The sequence below is a fragment of the Cricetulus griseus genome, chromosome 10, assembly GCF_003668045.3.
Source record: "Cricetulus griseus strain 17A/GY chromosome 10, alternate assembly CriGri-PICRH-1.0, whole genome shotgun sequence".
Lineage (NCBI taxonomy): Eukaryota > Metazoa > Chordata > Mammalia > Rodentia > Cricetidae > Cricetulus > Cricetulus griseus.
Window position 1 is genome coordinate 12,219,431 of NC_048603.1, and position 22,822 is coordinate 12,242,252.

Here is a 22,822-nt window from a genome sequence, read left to right on the forward strand (position 1 = left end):
TGGCGGGCGGGCGGGCGGGCTGGTGGCGGCGCCGGCTGCGGCGGGTGCGAGCGGCGCGAGGCCCGAGCCCCGCAGTCGCCAGCGGGTCCCCCCGGGGTCGCCCGCGCCGGCGCGCTCACCGCGCGTCCCTGCACCTCCCGTAGCCCCGGGGAAAGGCCGGCCGGCTTGGGGCTCGCGGCCGGGGAGGCAGGGCCGGCGGGAGGGAGGGAAGGAGGGGCGCGCGCGGGCGAGCGGGCGGCCCCCGCCCTCCCCCTCCGCCGCCGCGGAGCGCGCAGGGAGCAGGCTCGGCGGCGGCGGCGGCGGCGGCGGCGGGTGCGTCTGGCCCCAGCTCCTCCTCCTCCTCCATCTCCTCCTCCTCCTCCATCGCCTCGCTCCCTCCATCTGCCGTGGGTATGGCCCGTCGCTGGAGCACAAAAGAGTCTCGGCGGCGGGGGTCGGCGTGGCTCTTGCTTTTCCTCGCCGGGGTGTACGGTAAGTGTCCGCCTCCCCGCGCCCCGCTGACCGAACAAAGCTGGGGCGACCCCCAAGGGGCCCCTCGGGCCTCCAGGACCGGCTTTGCCTAGGCGACCCAAGGAGCTCTCCCGCCCCCCCCCTCCCCGAGCCCCCGGCTCGCCCGCGGGACAAAGACCCACGCGGGGTGTGCGGGGAGGGTCGTCTGTCTGCTCTCTGGGATGCTTGGGGTCCCGCTCGCTCACGCCGACCCCTCGGGGCAGGGGAGGGGGCCGGTCCCGGCCAGGGGACCCTGCAGAGCGACAGCGGGCAAGCGGGCGAGCCGGCGAGCGGGCGGACTTGCCAGCCCCGCGGCGCGAGGGCCCCGGCGGCTCTCTCCTCCAGCGCTCGCCGGCCGCCGGGTGCACAGAGATGTGACCGGGGGGGGGGGGGGACTACGAAGGGGAGGTCGCCTCCGGGACGGTCCTGCCGCCGCCACCACCATCACCCCTCTAGATCCTCCCCGAGGCAGGAAGTTCTTCTCTTCTCGTCGCGCCCATCTCTCTTGGTCCCCATTCCCTGTGAAAGCACCTCGATTGCTTCCTTCCCACCCCTCCACCTCGGTGCCCCGGGCTCTGTGGGTCCCGGGCGTGTAGGATCTTGTTGTTCCCCAGTAGCTGCACGCAGGAGAAGGCCAGAAAATAGTTTCCAGCCCCATCTCAGCGTTTCCCTGTTGGGGCGTACAAGTCTGCTCCGACTCCCAGTTCGTTCACTTGTCATTTCATCCATGGCCCTCTGTCTGTTGCCTTCTTCCAGTCGGTGTCCTGGTTAGGGACACTTCTTTAAAGGTGACTACAGAAGGCTAATGGTGCATCAGGGGTGTGCTTTGTATGAACGTCAAGTAAGAAATTAGGAGGGATGTGCTTCCCTTGAGACCTGAGCTAGGGCTCGGGTCCTACTTCGCCATTCTTAGTTCTCAAGAGTTAACTCCTTGAATGGGTGTTGCGGAGAGCACGATTAATATTTCCATTTTGGAGTATTGCTTTGATTTCTCCAGCGCGCGGGGTGGGGGTGGGGGTGGGGGCGACAACGACACAACAGTTCGAAGCTACCATTTTTTTTAAATATAAATTTTACTTATAAAAAGTCCTAGTCATTTGCCACGAATACTGACTCAGGAGTATAATGGTGGTGTTTTCTGTCAACATCTAATTCCCCAGCATATGGTAGCATCTCTCTTGGAAGCATTTGTCTGTGGAATTGAATATGATGGTAACTTTCAAAGCCTGAGAATCCATATTACATGAGAAATATAATGGACTTAAATTGCCATTTACTGCCAGCCAAGAAGCAGTCATCTTTTCAGTATAATTCAGGCTCCCTTACCTGAGTAGTGTAGTCTCTCTCTCTCTCTCTCTCTCTCTCTCTCTCTCTCTCTCTCTCTCTCTCTCTCTCTCCTGGGCAGGAGGATGGGTTTGGCCGATGTAATACTGTCAGTAGTAACTGTCAGTGATGTGTTTGTGTGGGACCAGAAAACCCAGTGCATGACTTCTGATTGTTAGTGCTGTGCCCGCTTGGCTGATGACTTGTGGCTTTAGGTCTACATGGACGATCAATAGGCTATTATGTTGTTTCTTCTAGCCTGGAGGTGAGTATAGTCCTGCTCTAGGTTGGCTATAATGGCCCCGCAGAAAGGGAAGTGAAGGCGATCTTTAATCTAAGGTGATTAGGAATGTCCAGTTGTGTATGCTCTGTACTGTAATCAGAACTGAATTTATGTGAGGTCTGATCAGACTAGGTAGGTAAGTGAAGGCTTCAATGAAACCCTCACCGTCAGTATTGGAACTGAAAATCTTTTGCCTTTAGCGGTAAAGAGGCAGTGGAGCAGTGTTGGCCTTGCTGTGTTCTTTTATACCGATACACAAAGTGGCCTTCTGGTAGGCACTTCACAAAGGGTTATCTTTTGGGTGTTTGTGTTCAGTGGGGGGACCGAAGGCAGAGACCCAAACTCCTTTTTATCAGCATTGTGGGATCGTGTTTATGAAACTAGCCAGTGATTAAGGTTGATTGATGTCTGCAGCCACTCGAGTTTCAACAACAAGAAAACAGGAGACAGGGAGATGGGCAGAATGTTGAACTCTATTTGTTGGCAGAGCTAAAAGGGACCCTTCACTCTGGAGCTAGGGGCATTCTCTGTACACACGGCTGAGTGAGTGTGTCTGTGTGTCTGCCTGCCTGCCTGCCTGTCTGTCTCTCCACCCAGATTTGGGTTTATATTAATGGCAAAAATAACAAACTGTCGTGACTGGTAACATACATACTCGCCTTGGAATAGTGGCGTTTGGGTAAGTGGACTATTTAATAGTTGTGATGAATAAATACTGGATGTATTCTGAGAGAGTACATTTAAATATTTAAAAATATTTTGGAAGATGTATCAATAAATTGCTTGAAAACCTGGATTTCATCCCTAAAACCCATGTAAAAAGTTGGGCAGGGTGTCATGCACTTGGGAAGGCAGAGACAGCCAGATAGATTCCCTGGGACTCGGTAGTTAGCCAGTCGGCCTAACCTTCTTGGCAAGCTCCAGACCCATGAGAGACCCTTGTCTGGGACAGATGGGAAGTACCTGAGGAGGGACACCTGAGGTTGTCCTCTGACTTCTGATCTCTGACCTCCACATATACCTACATGCGCGCGCCCACACACACACACACACACACACACACACACACACACACGTAGCTTCTGTAATAAAAGAGAAAAAACTATTGAGACAACTCCATAGGTGAAAGGTGTTTGCTACAAAGCCTGGTGACTTGAGTTCATCCCCTGGAACCCACAAAAGGTGAAGGAGAGAGAGCGGTCATCACAGAGCTGTCTGCTGGCCTCCAGGGACATACACTCTGGCTCACACCCTCAATCACACACAGGTCCTGCGTGCGCGCGCGCACACACACACACACACACAGGTATTTTCATAAGTAAGGGAATGAATAAATAATGTTAGTTCTGTTAAAACTAATGACTAGTCTGAATACCTTGACAAAAGAAAGTTTTATTAGCCTGTGTTTAAGGAATTCCAACACTGTTTTGTTACTTTGTTCGTTTGCTTGGTGGGTTGGCTTTTTAGGTTATTCTTGGCTAGTAGCCAAAATAGGAACCTTTAAAACATTTCACATGGCTTTAAAAATCCATACTTGGTGTTTATATTCTTTACATGACCTTTTATTTTTTAGTGAGCTATGACATAGGACTGTTATAGCTGCGGGTTATCTTTCTTGATGCCCAGGTCTTGTTTGAACTTTAAATTGTGTAAAATGTGCATTGAATTTCGATTTATCCGACAACCTACGGTTAGAGGTAGTTGTCCTAGGATCAACAGTTACCTTCCAGTTAATTCTGCCGTCGAATAGCTGTGAGTCTGGGGCAGAAGAGGAGAAAGTCAAGGTTGACAGCTGCCTTGTTTCGAAGGTTGAAGGAGTAACAGCATTAGTGTGGAACCCCAGAGCTTATCTGGACTGACCCTAGGCCCACCGGCAGGGAGAAAGCCCTGCTCAGCTTCTCCTCTCGGGGTGCCTGCCTTGCCACACTGTGGAAGTCCTGAAAAATCTCCCTCTTCCGGTCATTAGAACTCAGTCTTGCTTATTTCCCAAACCCAGGTTGGCAGCAGCAACATAACCACTAACTACCCTGTCCCTTCCTGTCTGCCTCCTAGATCAGTGTTCGCTACCTGCCACTCAAAGCCACCCTGGGAATAATTTCACACTGCTTTCTAGATACATCTAGAAAAGGAAACAAAGTTCTTCAGATGGCACCCGTAGGTTGGTGATGTACTGGGACATACTGTTTGTCAGTCGTTCTCCGTCTTCCCTTCCCTGGTTTGCTGATCTGGAGTCTCCTTTGGGCCTGCTGTGTCATTTGATGAGCGCTGCCCTAGAGGAAGCCTTATGCATGTTGTTCAGAACGCTTGCTTTGCTTGTCTGTGGTTTTATAAATTGTCTCCAAGAGTCGCAGACCATTGGCTTTTGCTGACTTCCTGCTGAAGCATTCCGTGTCAGTAAAAACTCATCCTGACCTGTGACTGACTGACCTGTGATGACATTCACGTTTGAACTGTCAGCCGGTTGTGGCCAAGGGTCTCATTGTGCGCCTGCAGTCTTGTGTTGTGGAAGGGTGCGATATCCTCCTTAGTCTTTATTTTACATTTAATGGATGAATCTTTTTCCCATAGAACATTCAGCAGTACTAAAAAATTTTTTTCCAGTTTGAGGATAGACTAGAAGTTCCAATTTTAGAAAGGTGGTAGAAATAACTGGAGCAGAAGGGGGGAATGTAAGCTGATACCAATTACTTCTGAGAAAGTCAAGCTTGATTACATAAACTATGTTGAATAAAACTGAATTAATTGCTTAATATAAACCCTTCCTTGAGTTCGGAATCTTATGTCTATGTCTATGTCTTAGGGAGACGGTGAAGACGGGCAAAGAATTCCACACAGTTCTAGGTGTTTGTACCAAATGACAACGTTTAGAGGGGGGTGTCTGTCTCTATTCCAGGAAGAGCTTAGAGAGATTTGAATGAGATGTAGTAAATGTTTTAGAGGGTTCCTAGAAAGTATGGTCTCCACGGCAGAAAACCTAAGAGGGATAAGAAGCTGAAAGTGACCAACAGAAGAAAGTGTTAAACCTTAAATGTTTTAAAGCCAGGGTCTGGATCTGTAGCCCAGGCCGGCCTCAAACTCACAGCAGTCCTCCTGCTCTAGAGTTGCCAGTGCTGGAGAGTATACGTGTGAGCTGTCAGGCCTGAGCCAAGACAGCAATGATGACTTCTTCTTCTTCTTCTTCTTCTTCTTCTTCTTCTTCTTCTTCTTCTTCTTCTTCTTCTTCTTCTTCTCTCTTCCTCTTCTTCCTTCTCCTCCTCCCTCCCTCTCTCTCTCTCTCTCTCTTGAGAATAGAAAGTTTAAGGCTTACAGAGAAGTAAAGGGAATTTCTGTTTCTGGTCCCAGGTATTTTGTTGTTACTTAGTTGGTGGCACTTAGTTGGTGGTTTTTCTTAAAACATATTGTCAACAATATTAACTAAAACATGCAAGTTACACAGGAGATGGATACAGATGAGGTTTGTGTACATTTACGCAAACAGCAAATGCTCTGTCTTTGAAATTGTAACATGAGCATGAATACATTCTTGCTGCCAGTCTTTATGAATAAATGAAGGTTGTTCCACATTTAGGACTTGGATAAAGTCGGTCTCTCTAACTTCTAAGGTTCCTTCTCCTTCCTTCTCTGTTCAGTCCAACTTCCTCCTCCTTTTTTGAAAGAAGCTGACAGATGCACACGACTTACTACCATCATATATATATAATTTAAATGCTGAATTAGCTTAGTGAGGCCTCACTGTCTAACCCTTAAGAAGAGAGAGGAAACTGGCATTTTCTATATTAAGCTTCCATCATTACTGTTACAAGTACTGTTCTTGGAAATTATTCATTGATAGTTTTAGTCTGTCTCACCTGTTTTTTAATAAAGGAGAAAATTGGAGTTCTGAGAATTGACTTGAGATCCTATAGAAAGCAATCAGTGTTACAGCCTAACCGTCTTTACTCATCCGGGCATCTTGCAAGTATTTATTGAGTACTTGTCTCTGACACTGTTAGGTACTACCTCATGGTGCGTACGCTCTGGTCACTGAATTGTTGCAAGTTCTCTGGCAGAAACCAACAAGCTTGGAGACAATAAATAACGGAGTAATCAGGGACAGATGTCTTTCCTAGGGGACATTTGTGAGACCTAAAAGTTAGGGGACCATGAGAGTTCAGTCAGAGAGCCTTGTATGTGGGAGTAGTATGTTAGAATCAGCAGAGCCTGGGGTGGAAGACCTGGAGTGTTGCAGACATGGGGACACACTTGCTATAGCTAGAGCATAGTGGTCTGTGTGTGCGCGAAGCAGGGGAGACGAGTGTAAATAATAGAGCTTAAAGACCACAGTAAAGTTGGTATAGCTAGAGCATAGCGGTTTGAGGGAAAAGGGGAGAGGCAAGGGTAATCAATGAGGACTGAGGGCTTTGAAGACCACGGTAAAGTTTGAGTCTTATTTTAGAAGTTAACTATTGGAAAGGTTTAACTGACATGATATGATTTTTATTTGGAAGTAATCACATTTGCTACGCAGTGTGGAACATTTGAAGTAGGCAGGGTGGTCAGGAAATTGGCTGTAAGCCTGGTGAGAGACAAACACAGGTGGTTGGAAAGAGCTGGTGGCAGACGAGGTGGATGGGTGTCGTCCTGTTGCTAGGTAAAGAAGGGTGTTTCCTTATAAATAAATAAGGGAACGAGGTATAAATAAGGGAAGGGCGGAGAGGGGCGTGTTGGTGGGTTCGTACTTGGGTGCATGGGCTTGGGGCGGGAAGGTGTAATTGCACCTCTGATGGTTACTGTTTGCTTTCTTGAAGTTGTTAAGTACACCGAGGGTGATTTCCGTTCCTTGCATTCAGTCTAGCAGTTAGGACCTCTGGGAAATATCTGTTAATCCATCTAGAAAAGACAATAGTGGGGACACTCCGTGTGAAGAGTGGTGGTGACCATGCTCCCTACCAGGAGGGGACTGTGATGAGATTGTACAAATGACAAAGACTGAGGGCATGGAGGAGAGCATCTCATGGAAAACCCAGCTCTCAGGCTCATTTTTTCTCCCACTAAGTATAGACCCCAACTTTACCAGTCTTAGGAGTATTTCAGGCAAGGGTAGCAGGGAATCTAGATCTTAAGTATCATGTTGTGTGTATCATGTTGCCCAAATTTAAAAAACTAAGAGATCAATAAAAATTGCTATATGTCACTGGAAAAGTCAAGACTATATTAGTAGATTGGTGAATTTCAGAAGAAATGAGGAACAATAAAGTGACCTCTCATGTTTTTACTGGATCCTGTATCTTATTTATACAAGATACAGTTTTAGCAAGTTGTAGGATGTCACCATAAATGGATGTGACAGGACAGGTCTCCAGTTTTCTTCTTAAATATTTGATAACTCACTGCCCTGCCTGGACTCAGTATGATGAAGTCAAATTGTTTTAGACCGGTGCTGTCACTACTGAAGGAGTCCAATTTAATACTTCCTTAGTTCTCTTAGACATTTCAGTTTGTAGAGAAAAAAAATGGTGTCGACGATTCTGTGTTAGAGTTAAGCGAGCACGGTAGAATGTTTAGACCTTGGGACTTAACCCTCTCAGATATGCGGACGGGAAATGCCAAATGAGGGCATATACCTAATGCGTTCTGGAGAATGATTCAGACATTCAAGACTTGTTGCTTGTTCTCACGACACCAGAACCTTCTTTAGGAACAGGATATAAAAACAGCTGTATGCACACACAGAAAGTGCCTGATGAATTGTTAAAGTCGGTGTGAAGTGGCCTCCGTAGAAAAGACAAACTAGGACCAGGGATGCTGTTCCAATTTTTCTTCTTGCTCTGCTCCTACCCGTTGCTTTATTCTCAACGTTAATGTTACTCTTTTTACACTGTTGTACGAGCTGCCTGCCAGTCTGGGATTGATTCGGTCACGCCGCACATGCAAGTCAGGGTGACTTTTCTGAAATAAATGCAGGTTTCTTCATGTAACTTCCTTGCATTAAGGGAAACGGTTCAGCTGGTAAAGGCCCTCCCCACCAATGCCGACACTTGAGTTCCATCTCCAAGACCCACGTGATGGAAGAGAGCTAAATGCCCACAAGTCGTCCTCTGACTTCTTCACCTATGCTGGGGTGGAACACACATGCACACTTGCACACACCAGTACCCACACACACATAAATAGATAAACTGGGGGGGGGTGGTAACAGAGTCTCCCACTCCTGCCCTTGCCCTGCTGTGTGTTTTCCTCGTCTCCTTGCCGTTGCACCATACACGCTGCTTCGGGCCACGGTCTGCACTAGGCGACCTCTTGTCTTTAACCTCCCTTTAGAAGCTGCTGTCTTGAGAGTCTTTCTTGGTATCTCAAAAGCTATTATAAACGTCTCAAATATATAAGCCTACAATGTTAAGCATATATATGCATACACACAGACACACAGACACACACAGACACACACACACACACACACACACAGACACACACACACGCTCTCCAGTAGCCATGCTTTAAAAAAAGACAACAAAATGAATGTATTTAATCCAGTATGTCTAAAACATTACTGTTTGTACATAAAATCAATAAGAAACAATTATTAATGAGATACTCTCAATTATGCTTTTCAACTCCAGTGTAAATTCTATACTTAAGGCTGATTTTGGTTCAACTTAACCATGCTTAAAAAGTTCATTGGCCACTTGAAAGAGTCACCGTCTCTTAAAATTGAATATAGTGTTCCCTGTGGCCCAGCAGCTTTACTGTTAGGTGTAAACTCAACACAAGTACATAATGGGTGCCAAAAGGCACACACATCCTCATTTGTTGTAGTGCGAGACTGGGAACAGCCCGTACTTGCATCACCAGTGGGCCCAGTGAGCAGACTGTGGTGTGCAGCAGGGCAACAGTTCTCAGCCTGAAAGTCTCCGAAATCACTTGTTTGGGAATCCAAAGAATATTTTTAAATCAAACCTATATGTTTGCCTAAACGCATAGCAGAAATTAAAATGTTGTTAATATTAATCTATTTAAAATGGCAGTAAGAAACATGGTTATTACCATACATACATTGATAAATAAAAGTATGTTAAACGACACATAGTTTCTACAACAACAACAAAATCCAACAAGAAGAATGGAGCTGTTTTACATTTGTGCAAATTACGGGAGAGCTCTGCTTGTGTGTGAAACATACTTGGTATAATACCAGACAATACTTGTTGAATAAATGAATTCATTTACCCATAACTGAAGCAAATTATATTCATGGTATTTCTAATGTTGGAATATTTAGGCATTCATGAGAGTGCCATGGCAGGCTGGTGACGATAACATGTTATGCTGAAATGTAGTCACTAATATTTGCCTTTGTAAGATGAGTCTGCCGCCATGCTCTGCGCTCTTTTCCCTTCTAGTTCTCCTCACTCTTGTAACCTAACCTGCCCCCCCCACCCCCGACTTTCAGATCTGCTCATCCCTTCTTTTCATTGTTGATTTTAGTGGCCGGAGTAGTACGGCAATGTCTTCAGTGTTTGAGTTGTGGTGGTTTTGCCTTTTAAGGTTGGGAAATCGAGTCGTGTTGATGAGGAGTATTGGTCCTGAGGCAAAAGCAGAAACAAATGGTTTACATCTTAATAAGGACAGCTGAGGAGAACGTCCTTCTCGATGTGATTAGATTTTATTTCACTGAGCATCATAACAGAGATGGGCCTGTAGAAAGGAGTAGATTCCTGTTGGGACTTGGAGGAAATAGAGTGGTCTCCGGAGAGCCGAAGCCCTTGTGTGAAAGAAAGGCAGAGCTGGGGAGGGGGCTGTCGGGAGGGACACCAAAACAAAAGTGTGAGTTGAGCTCAGGTCAGGGTGGAGAGTCCCTTAAATCACAGTCAGGTACAGTGCTCCTGTTTTATAGACTCAATACCCAATAACAGGTTAAAGTACAAAACAGCCAGTTTTCTTCTTAGTACTGCTGTAGAAATTCCTCTGAGTACCAGCTAAAATAGTTGGCTATCGTTACAGGCCACATGACAAACATAATTAGTATAGATAAAATTGTTTCATTAAATTAACTTAACCCCATATTACTCTTCTATCAAATTACAGTAAGGGGCTGAGTGTTTTTTTTTTTTAATTATCTTGCCATACACAGTACATGTTTATGGAGTGTAGCATCATAACCAGATATATATTCACATAAATACACATGTACATATATACCCTGTGTAATGATCAAATCTGAGCAATTAGTATCCCGTCTCATTATATTTTTTTGTGCTAGGAACCTTTAAACCCTTCAGATTTATTATAAGTCTAATAAATTTATACATTGTGAACTGTAGTCGGCCTGATAGGCTAGAGAGACTTGGAATATAGGATGTGTCCTTGGTTTTACTTTATTATTTTAATTTTAATCTCTAATCTAGCCAAATGTGGTGGAGCAGACCTCTGTAATCCCAGCACATAAGAAGTCGAGGAAGAAAGATCCAGTAGTTCAAGGCCAGCCTGACACCCTGTCAAAAACCAAACACACAACAGAAATCTTTGGCCTAAGTAGGGAGTTAGCTTTAACAACAGACGCTGCAATGCTAAGGTTTCTTAGCATTCTTAGGAATATAATACGTGTGCACAATGCCCTTGGAGGGATAACTCCTTGGTTGGTTTGTTTCCAATTTCTTCCTTATGTCAAATTTGCTAATTTATATTTTCCTAGGATATAGTCATTTCATCTGTCGTTTTATTTTGCTTTAAAGCTAAAAATAATGTTCTCTTAAAACACTTTCCACATTAGCGATTATCGCCCTTGTCATTCTTAGTACCCATCTGTCTCTTAGCTCTGTCATTGTTTTCTTGAATAGACTTGGCACACCCGTGTCTCAGTTTTTTAATTGCTCTCCTCAGTTCTCAGTTTAGTTTTGTGGTATACGGATTTCCTTGTGCTCTCACTTCTGAGACAGTTACTTTATAAAATCTTTAACATGATGGAGGAAACTGACCTTGTTTTGTGAATGTTAACACACGTGCAGATTGGTACAGTTGGTACCAGATTCTGGACACAGAACAGTTACATCACTTTGGACTTCTTCCTTCTGCTAATCCCTTGATGGTTGCGCCTGCTGCCCACAGGTACTGACCCTTGATAAGCACCGATGGTTTCATCGCCATAGTTACAGGTTTTTGAGAATGCCATATAAATGGAATTGTTCATAACCATCTGAGACTAGTTCCTTCAATTAGCATAACTTCGAGAGTCATCACATTAACACACTTATCAAAAATTTGTCCCTTGTTACTGTTAAGCAGTATGTACCTCATCTGTGCAAGCCTGAGTTGCTTCCAGTTTGGGCTGGTGTAAATCTGTTTTAACACTCAACATTCGTGTATAGGTTTTGTGTGGGCATGAGCTTTACTTTCTCTAGAATGAATATTTAGGGGTGGGGTTCCTGTGTCTTAAGTTTCATACATGTGCTCAAATTAAGGAGGAAGCATCAGGCTGTCTTCCACCAGTGCTTGACAGTTTGCTTTGACCAGCTGTGCATGACGGCCACGTTGCTGTGGGGCTTCACCAAGTCTCAGTATTGGTAACTATCCTTGTCACTCTGAAGCTTCCGTAGCCCTCTCGCCTGTTTCATTTTGCATTTTTAAGTGACTGATGGTGTTGAGCATTTTTCTGCTATCTTGAATGGAATAGCCAGTTCATTCGATTTTCAGTGGCTTTTCGTTTTACTGTTGAATTTTGGGGGGATTGTGTGTTATTTTCCTTTTGTGTCTATAGCTTGTCTTCTAGAAAGTGTCACTGACAAACCAAAAGTTTTACATCTGTTGAAGCTGAGCTTAATCAGTTTTGGTTATAATTCTCTTTACCCAACTACAGATCAGGAAGGGTTCTCTTTTTTCTAAAGCATTTTTAATTGCACAGTGTGACCTATTTTGATTTATGGGTAAAGCTGATAAAGACATTTTGTTTTTTGCAAATGGTTTCACCCTGGCTTGTTGGAAATATTACCCTTTCCCGTTTGAGTTGTTGTTCTCCCCGAGTGAGCGACCACCTTGCGGTATCAGTTCTGGGCTCTCATTGGCTTTCCCCGTCCTGTGTGACCACCTTGGACCTGTCACACCGACTCGACTGCTGTGGCTTTATGATTAATCATAAGTGGGATTGTACAACCCTTTACTTTTATTCTCCATCAAAATTTCCTGACATTCTGATCCCCAGCCCCTTCCGTGTGTGTTGTAGAATTAGCTCATCTTTGGGAAATATCCTGATGAGTTTTTTTTTTTTTTTCCCCTTCATCATACAGGGTTAAACTTCTAGACCTTTCTGGGGTGGGGGGATTGACATCCTTACCCTCACTGTATTAATTTCCTCTCCACAAATAACGGAATTTTTTCACTTATTAATTTCCTTCATAGATATTGTTTAGATTTTATGATAGTTATAGATCCTCTACTATCTCATTTGAGGAGAGCTGTTGAAAAGGATAGCGTTAGTCTGGACAGATGGCTCAGCACTTGCAGCTGAAGCATGAGGACCTGAGTTCAAATCCCCAGCACGCATGTAAAAAGTTAGGCATGGCTGCACATAAGCCTGTAAGCACAGCCCTGCTGGGAAGCAGACAGGAGGCTTGCTGGGCTCTCTGGCCACCCACCTAACTCTAGGTTCAGTGAGAGACCCTGTCGATAGAAGGGAATAAGACAACGATGGCTGAGTGACAGATTGGGACACCCGGTGTCCTATCCCTCTGCCTCTGCACTCACATACGGGCATGTGTCTGCACAAATGCTCACCCAGCCTCCCTCCTGCACCCTCCCATGGAGAAGACACACAGAAATAAATTTTAAATAATGAAAATGATAATTTTTGCTTCTAGGTGTTACTTTCTTTCATATATATATATAATGTGATTGCTCACTTATTGGTTTTAGGGGTGTTTCTGTCTACTTTTTCTGGGGATTTCTTTCACATTTTAATTTCACTTGTGACTAAAGACAGTGTTGTATGTGTTTTCCCCAACAGTATAGCTCGGCACTAATGCTTTGCTCTCCGTCTTTTTTATCATAGCTAAATGGGTGTGAAGTGGATGTCATTGTGGTTAAAATAACGATGTTGAGGGTGTCCTCTTCCCCGTTTGATGGCTGTGTGTGTGTGTGTGTGTGTGTGTGTGTGTGTGTGTGTGTGTCTGTGTGTGTGTCTGTGTGTGTGTGTGTGTGTGTGTGTGTGTGTGTCTGTGTGTGTGTGTGTGTGTGTGTGTCTGTGTGTGTGTGTGTGTGTGTGTGTGTTGTGTGTGTGTGTCTGTGTGTGTGTGTTTGTGTGTGTGTCTGTGTGTGTGTCTGTGTGTGTGTGTGTGTGTCTGTGTGTGTGTGTGTCTGTGTGTGTGTGTGAGTGTGTGAGTGTGAGTGTTAATTACTTTCCAGGCAGTGCTCAGATTCACAACTATGAATTCTCCAGTTGTTCATCTTTTCCAAGGTATGGGATTCTGGGTTACTTAAATTTTCATATGTGTTTTAGGTTTAGTTTGTCATTTTCTAGTCGCGGTGGGGGTGGCAGCTGGATTTTCCTAAGGATCACATTGACTCTGTTTGCTGAGGACGGTGAGGACAGCTGGCCTACCAGCTGTGCTTATGATCCCTGAGTAGGGGCTCTCTTTCCATTTTTGTGTCTAATTTCTTTTAGTGACGCTTTGCATATAGATTTTACATTTTTGTTATTGTAGTTGAATGTATTAGTATGTTATTTTCGTTGCTCTTGTAAATTGAATGATCTCAGTTTGTTTTTTAAATCATTAGTGCACAACAAATATATTTTTCATACATTTCTCTGACTGTTGAACTTATTAGCTTTAATAGACTTTTGGATTTTTTTAATAACTTGGGATTTTTATATCCAAGATCATGTTATATCTGCAAACAGTGAGTTTTATTTCGTCTTTATTAGTCTACTAAATGACTTTTTGTTTTCCTGTCCTTAGCAAATTGTCTTTAGCAAACTAAAGCCTTCAGTTACTTTTCTAAAAAAGAATAGAAGTACCAAGAATAAGCATCCTTGCTTTTACTTATAGTTACATTTAAATTACTGTGGCAAACATTTTATTGTTATGGAGATGGAGGGGGTACGTGTTATAAATTTATACCACTCCATTTTGCCAAGAACGATTACAAAAAAAAAAAAAACAACCCAACAACAGCAAAAACTAAACACATGCTCAAACCACTTACATTAAACTAACCCCCATTCTCAATACCTATTTTAAGTGCTTAGGTTTTCCTTTCCCTGTTCACGGTGACTTTGTTCTGTTTTGTTCTCGGTTTCCTTATAAGCATAATAGTTATTTGGGTTGACGGAACTGTCCATGATCAAATGATTTCGTACTATACGTGTGATCAGAATGCTAGTGTCTCCTCAAATTATTATCTAAAAGCCCTAATCCCCAAGGTGATGGTGTTAGGAAGGGCGGGGGGCCTTGAACATATGGGTCCTGCTGTAATGCCTAGGATCGTTGCACTTAGAAGAAACAAGCAAGAATTTGGGGCGACACTAGCATTCAGGTTAAATATAAACACAAAATCATTTGCTGATCAACAGTCCTGTCAGCCTAAATACTTACATTTACATTGTATCTATAAGGAAACTGAGACGCAGGGCAGTTGATCATCTTAGCTGAGGCCACATAATCACAAATAGGAAGGCTAGGATTTGAACCTGGATGATGTAGCTGCAGATTCTATGTCACACCCCAGTTTGTTTGTTTGTTTGTTTGTTTTAATACTTTGAAAAAGTGAAGCTTCTGTAAATTTATACAAGCACATTTATGGAAGGTTGTTATAAAGATGGAGCAATGCTCTAACAGACAGGGCCTCCCCCAGTCACATACCACAGACTATCAAATTAAAAGCCCAGTACTGGGGATGGGTTCTTTCTTTTCAAGGTGTTGGTCAGTGGGGGTCCCATAGACATGCCACCAAAACATTATAAATTGTTTTACTGTCAGTGGTCCTCTAGAACCTGATGGCAAGACCCACACACACGTGAGGCATAGATCATGGAGAGATCAAGCTGGAAGGTTCTTTATACACTGCTGGAGGAGAAAAGTCACCCCCAGCCTCACCAGCTGTGGCCCCTGAGAGCTACAGTGACAACTGGTCTGGTGACACCTACCCACTGGTGCAGTAGTGGGATCTCTGCTCTCCAGTACACAATGCTGCTGCTTGGAGGTGTTGCTTAGAGACCGCCCTCAAGTCAGTGCCTGTTTGTAAACAAGCTGATTTAATTCTTCTTGCATTTATCCATTTTAATTTATTACTAGAACTTATCTGCTTCTGGGCCTACTGATAGATGAGCCAGAGATGCTAGATTATTAATGTTTTCTAAATTTATTCCAGTTTGCTCTTAATTGAGATTTCTAAGTGGCAAGATATTGGGTTATTAGATTTTTATACTGCCTCCCCTCGGGGTCTGTTGTAAGGCTATTAAATGACTCACACAAAGACTTTCTACACCAAATGTTAATTTTCCTTTTTCCTTAGTAGATAGACAAATGACAACATATAGGAACAGTAATTGGATAGTTAATAAAGTTAGAAAGATCAACTTCAGAAGCAGTTAAAAACACCACCAACCAATTTAGCAAATAAGTAAAAATCAAACTGTTCTATCAGATGTTCAGAATCATTAATAAAGACAAAACAAGACTAGTTAGGGCTCAATGAAATGAGTATTCACGCTTAGCTGACAGAAATACTTTGGGTATTGTTTGACACAGCTTGGACATACCTTCTGTCCATAAACTATTTTCTTGATGTTTATTTATCATTATATTACTTATAATTTTGTTTACATTAATAACTAATGCTGTAATCGATAAGCTTTTGCTAATTTTTTCTTTGCTTTTTGAGTTTATTCGACTGAGCCATAAGAGTGCAATTACCGAGTCAAAGGCTGGAATACTTTCAAAGTTCTCAACAAAAATAATACCCAATTTGTATTGAATGCTTCTTTTACTAATTATTACATTGAATGCTTTATATATAATTTATTTAATCTCCCCCCCACAAACTCAAAATGGATCATATTTTAGCCTCATAAGTAAGCCACAGAGAATTTTTTTTATTTAATTGTAGCCAAGATTTGTTTTCTAGAAGAATTTGAGTACGTTAAGCCCTTTCTCATAGACTGTAAGATTTTATGTCTTTTAAAGCCTTCCCAGTGAACTATTACAATAAGAGCACCATAGCAGTGAGCATAGCCAGAGCCATAATTATGGTCACCGAATACCATTTGTCACTGAAAGGATTCAGGGGTCATGGGATGGATGATTGGTGCCAGTGTGGTATAGAAAACAACAAATGACTCGATTATTCTGCAATACAAAGCAGGGAAACTACCAGAGACTACCAGTTCATGTCAAAAGGACACAGGCATGAGTTGATCTAAGAGGAGGAGAGAAAACCAGTCATCACACCAGTCATGAAGACAGGTGGTGGGAACGTTCCAGGTGTGTACAAACACATGCCTCCTGCCAGGAGTGCGTATCCACGTAGAGTAGGACACACACTGTTGTAACCAACGAACTCGTGTATACCAGGGCAGACAAACCGAGAGCACACTCTCTGTCCTCTGAAAATAAGCAACTGTGAGAAAAGAATTAAACGTTTATATGTTTCCTCTTTCCGAAACAATGTTTCAGGGTAAGCAAATACCTTAGTGCGAAAGAGGTTTTTATTGAAACGGCACTCATGGAGCTGAACGTTTGCAGTGGAGAAAAATACTGAAACACTCTGCTTTTACAGAGTGTTTGCTGATCCTTGGACCAGGCGAACAACATTAAATGAGCTAAAAAGGAAGTGACGCCACAGAACATGGACTCTGAGCAGCTGGTCTCTTTCTGTGCCAAATCAGTCCTGTTGGACATGAGACAGATCAGTCCAAGTTCAGCTACTGGAACAGAGTAACCATAGGTCACGTTGAGGCTTTGAAGAAGGCTGTGTGTGAACACACGGAATAGACAGACAGAGCCGAGATTATCGGGCAAATCTGATTATGGCCTAGTTACAGTCAATGATATCAAGATTCTTTAAGATCTTTGTTAATAGCATTATAGATAAGTAGAGCTGTGCTTTGAGACAAATGAGGGAGCGGGGGATTAGCATCGACTTTCGTCACACCTCACAAGAAGACAGTGGAGAAGGTGACTAAAGCAGTAGCCAAATGCTGGCCTCTTAGTCCTTCAGGTCTTTTACACGTCCCTATTGTGGCAGGCTTTCAGGCCGCTTGCTTTGGGCAGCTCCTGGCACCAGTCTGACCTTTGAAAAATGCCTTCATCACCTGGCTTCGTTGTCAGTGTGAGCATAGTAGTAGTCCCTTGCTCCGCTGAGGCACCTGTCCAGGATGAGTCCCCATCCTCAAGAGCCAGCATTTCACGCCCGACTCCGCTCCCCAGGAAGCAGGAGATGGATGTATCAGTTTAATTGCTGGACTTGAACCTCCCGGACGTCAGTTACCCGAAGGATGGCTTTGAAATGACAGACACGTAATGGGGAGGTGTTGTGCGAATGACGGAACTATTGGCTGCAGTAAGACACATTTATATCTCAGGAGCTATCATGAGACAATTAAGTGCAGGGTTTCCGTAACAAGATACACACACCTAAGCTCAGATATTATGTTTTTTAGCTGTGTTGCTGCGAACAAGTTACTACTGTCTTTAGCATTTAATTGCTTTGTTTGTATATACTGGAGACAATACCTACTTCAGATATTTGCCGTAACAAGTTCATTGAAATCAGCCAAAGATCCTATTTGTGAAGCTGAGGTGGGGGCTCAAGTGTCTGCCTGGTTACCTGAATTTGATTCCTAGAATCCATGTAACAGAAAAGCCAGGTGTGACGGTGTACACTTGTGACCCAAGCCCCAGGGAGGGGAAGACATGGGTGGAACTCTAGGGCTCACCAGCCTGACAGAGTTGGTGTGTGTGCTCCCGTCCAGTATCAAGTTCCCCTTGAGAGAGACAGAAGAGTAAAAAGTTGGGTATCTCTATAGGATCTGTGTGTGTGTGTGTGTGTGTGTGTGTGTGTGTGTGTGTTCACACGAATGTGTGGGAATGCAGGCATACACAGGCCACAGCACTCTGGTGGAGACGAGAGGCCAGCTCTCCCGAGTTGGTACTCTCCTGCCACCTTGTGGAACCCTGGGATTGAATGCAGGTTGTTAGGCCTCCCAGCATGCACCTCCATCCACTGAGCCGTCTTGCCCGCCGACCCATGTAGGGTAAAGGTTTTAGTCTTATGACGTGGGTAAGCTGTGAGATAAACTTTTTAGAGGTAAATGGGAAGCTGTCTGTTCACTGAGAGGGAAAGGGGAGTAATCATATAAATAATATGATACATAAATAATCATATTATTAACAGTATAGTCTGAAAGCTAAGGGTAAGCCCAGGAGTCGCTGGAGATTGGAAATGGTAGCCACTTAAGCTTGCTTTCCTTCTGGCTCCACCCCTGCAAAGCAGAGCCTTTCCTTCAAGTGTGAGGCTTCTCACACTTGAGAAGCCCTTTATCAAGTAGTTTTCACTCCCAAGGCCACTGCCAAACAGTGGTCTCCAACGCCTCCAATTAGGGTGACAGTTAATCTGAATTCTCTCCCTCTGTCTCCCTCGTGGCTTTCACACATTCATCCGTGAGGAATACTTGTCTTCCTGCGTTTTTAGTCTTTCCTATTCCTTCCCTTATCTTTGCTTACCCTCTTCACTGTAACACAAAACCAAATTTTATTTACACCGAGGGTATTTTTATACCTTATTTCAAGACCCGGTAATTTTGAACCATTGAATGAGCAAGCATTTGCGAATCTTACCGTCAGAAACCGGGATAGGTGCTCTAGGTGATAGCGAGGCTGTCAGAAGCTCACCTAAGGTACTCGGGATTTGGATGAGCTGCATTAGCTGAGTTAATTACACAAATTATGGCAGTCAATTGTTCACCCCCAGAGATGATAAGGGCTGTGCTGTGTGTTCACAAGTCAGTCCTAATATGATGGAGTGTAAAACAGAATGACCCTCCCCTATCCTAAACACGGACACATGTTTCCTGAGCTGGGTGACGATGGCCATCCAGGAGACTCCTGCAGGCAGAGGGACACCAGATGTCTAAGGTAGCTGAATGCAGACGTCTGCAGCAGAACAGAAAAGGGAGGCTGATAATAAAGGTTAAAAAATAGGGACGAGCAGAATCATGTGGACCTTATAAGTTCTTATGCATAAAGAAGTTGAAACCTTTTTTTTAAAGACTAATGTGAGATACGCCTTTAAACACAAGTGTCTTGTAGCAGTTCAGAGAATGGGAGCATGAGAACAGTGCCAGGGATCAGAGAGCTGCGAGATCAAAAGCAGGAAGCCAGCATACGGGCCAATTCACTTCTTCCCACACTTAGCGAGTATTCATCCTGTCTAATACGAGCCAGGCACTGCTCTGGGTTGTTACCGTCTCGGAGCTTATAGTCAGCGCAGAGAGATGGGGGAAATGTGTTAGCCAGGGAATAAAGAAGTACCAGGAGGGATCGAGAGAAGGGTGTGAGTCAGGAGAACTGAGCGTATGCTGCACTTGGGGGGGGGGAGGAGTAAAAAGAATATGGAGTGACTTGGGGGTTTTTGTGTGGACAAGTCGGAGATGGTGTCATTCCCCAACAGCTGTAAGAGGAAGGGTCAGGGGTACAGAGGATTCCAGTCTATTGTGTAGGTGATGTTAAGGCTCGATGGTGCCATAGCAAAAGAGTCCTTAGGAGAAAGCTGTCAACATTGTGGTGCTGGCTCCAGCCCAGCCACGGAGATTATTGGAGTAGACGAGAAGACCCAGAGTCAGGCACATGCGCCAAAAATCTGGCTCTTGACAGAAACATACATGGGGGAAATCACCCCTGTGATAAGTGACGCTGGGAAAACTAGTTATCCGTATGTTGACTGAAACTGGGTTCTTAACCCTCACCCTGAACAAAGATCAATTCAAACTGGACCCAAGACATTAATTAATACCAGATCTGATTTCAAACAACGGAAGGAGATGTAGAGGAAATGTTCCAAGTCTACACATAAGCTAGGGACTTTTGAAAAGGACTCCAGGCGCTGAGGAAATAACCGGAAATTGACAGGCATCCGCAAGGTAAGAAGGGGAAAGATACAGGCAAAGAACCAGGCTCTCACCAGCTACACGGCTGACAGGCCATCAGTATCCAGAAGGTGAGAAGAAAACACACCCCTTGGAGGAAACTAATTCAGTCAACAGATGAACTGCAGATGATTTTAAAATGAACCAGTACAAGTAGCCAATAAATGCAAGAAAAAATATCCAACTTCTTAAGCCATCAGGGAAATGCAAATCAAAAAAAAAAAAAAAAAAAAAAAAGCAGAGCAAGAATCTACCTCACCACAGTCAGAATGGCTGTCATCAGGGGCTCCAGTGAGAAGTTTTGTCAGGGAAGCCAAGGAACAGGAGCCCTTAGACACTTGGTGATTTCACTGTGTAACCCTCGATGTCCTGGAACTCACCCTGTGGACCCGGCTGGCCTTGAACTCACTGACATCCATCTTCCTCTGTTTCCTGAGTGCTAGGATTAAAGGTGTGCACCACCACCACCTGGCAGGTTTCAACATTAAAAACCTGAAGTATCTCTGAGACTGGAGACAGACTTTTAGCTTTGAACAGGGGTAAAATCAAAAGAAAGTTATGTACAATATAATAATACACAATATAGCATAAAATGACACAGTGAAACTGCCCATTCCAAGGGGAGAAATGAGCATAGCAAGAAAAGACCAGACCAAAGCAACATTGCAACGCAGTAGGACACATATCAAACTGTACAGCCCCATGTCCATCATCTCAGACACATGGGGCATCAGCTGAGCTCCATCCTTGCCTGGTTGGAGTGTAAAACCGCTACAGCCATTGGAAAAACAGTGTGGTCATACCTCAGAACAGTAAACACTAGGTTACCATACACCCCCGTCACAAAAAGTGAAGACTGCACTACTGTGCAGTTGATGAACAGATAAGTAAAATGTCTTTTGTCCAATAACAGAACATAAAAGGGAACAAAGCAGAGCTGACATACAATTTTCATGTTTGCTAGAATAGGCAGTCTATAGGATCAGAAAACAGATGTGCATTGTTAGGGGCTCAGTGTAGGACAGAGGGGGATGCAAGCTGCCTTCGGGGAATGGTAAAATATTCAGACCTTAGAAAGTGGAGTTGGTTGTGTAACTTCTTGAGGATACTAAAAAAAAAAAAAAAATCACTGACTGTACACTTTTAAATGATTTTATGATATATGTATGAGATGTGTTCTAATAAAGCCGTTAGTGAAAGTAGTATAAACGCATGATTTATGAGACTTTCTTGGAATTCCAACTCCCCTAATACCTTAATGTTTGTAAATCATAGGGGCGACAGGTAGGAGGGAGTCGTTGGACTTACATCGTTTTAAATTCCTTTTCTTATTGCGAGTTCTTGTTCTGGTGGTTCAAGCCAATTTTAGTATGAAAATTATTTCCATCTTCATGAACAGTCACCGAGATGCTTAGCAGCAAAAGTCTTGAAGCCTCTGTGTATTCTCTCTGGGGTGTGATTCATTCTTTGGATCCTGGCAGCTTATGTTGCTCAACCTTTATATTGAATAGTTCATTGTCATTTTGTGTGTGTGTGTGTGTGTGTGTACGTGTGTGGTATGTGTGTGTTTCATGTGTGTGTGTGTGTGTGTGTGTGTGTGTGTGGTGTGTGTGTGATGTGTGTGGTGTGTGTGTGTGTGTGTGTGTGTGTGATGTGTGTGTGTGGTGTGATGTGTCTGTGTCTGATGTGTGTGTGTGGTATGTGTGATGTGTGTGTGTGGTGTGTAGTGTGTGTAGTGTGATATGTGTGTGTAGCTATGTGTGTGGTATGTGTGTGTATGATGTGTGTGTGTTGTGTGTGTGATGTGTGTGTATGGTGTGTGTGATGTGTGTGGTGTATGTGTGTGTGGTGTGTCTGTGTGTGGTGTATGTGTGTGGCTATGTGTGTGGTTATGTGTGCGTGGTATGTATGTGTATGATCTGTGTATGTGTGTTGTGTTGTGTGTGTTGTGTGTGATGTGTGTGTGTGGTTGTGTGATGTGTGTGTGTGGTGTATGTGTGTGTGGTGTATGTGTGTGGTGTGTGTGTGTGCCTGTGTGTGTGTGGTGTGTGTGTATGGTGTATATATGTGTGTATGGTGTATGTATGTGTGTGTGTGGTCTGTGTGGTGTATGTGTGTGTGGTTGTGTGATGTGTGTGAGGTGTGTGTGTAGTACGTGTGTGTAGTGTGGTGTGTGGTATGTGTGGTGTATGTGTGGTGTATGATGTGTGTGTGTGTGTGTGTGGTCTGTGTGGTGTGTGAGTGTATGTGTGTGTGTGTGTGTGTGGTGTGTGTGTGTGTGTGTGTGTGTGTGTGTGTGTGTGTGTGTGTGTGTGTGTGTGTGTGTGCATGCCTGTGCATGTGCATTTAGTGCAGGTGCCCATGGTGACCAGAAGCTTTGTGTCCCCTGGAGCTGGACTTAAAGGCAATTGTGAGCCACCAGCATGGGTGCTAGGAATTGAACTCAAGTCCTCTCCAGCCCCCAGATGCTTATCTTTAAAATATTTCAAACAAAATCTTATTAAGGTAGTAGTATAGGATGTCTTCAGTATGTTTTCCATAAAGCTAATATTACAAATAACCATTACTATTAGTTTAGGTGGCATATAGACTCTGGTCAGTTCACAAAAGTCTGC

General features: G+C 44.1%; 1 protein-coding gene across 2 annotated transcripts in view; it reads left to right on the plus strand.

Moving 5' to 3' along the window:
* The first annotated feature begins 291 nt into the window (after window positions 1-291).
* Window positions 292-22,822, plus strand: part of LOC103161301 (low-density lipoprotein receptor-related protein 12) — a 63,713-nt gene continuing 41,182 nt past the window's right edge. For both annotated transcript variants that reach the window (XM_027431465.2, XM_027431466.2), the window contains exon 1: window positions 292-471. In XM_027431465.2, the coding sequence (XP_027287266.1) occupies window positions 393-471 (79 nt within the window). In that variant the 5' untranslated portion in view covers window positions 292-392. The remainder of the gene's footprint in view (window positions 472-22,822) is intronic.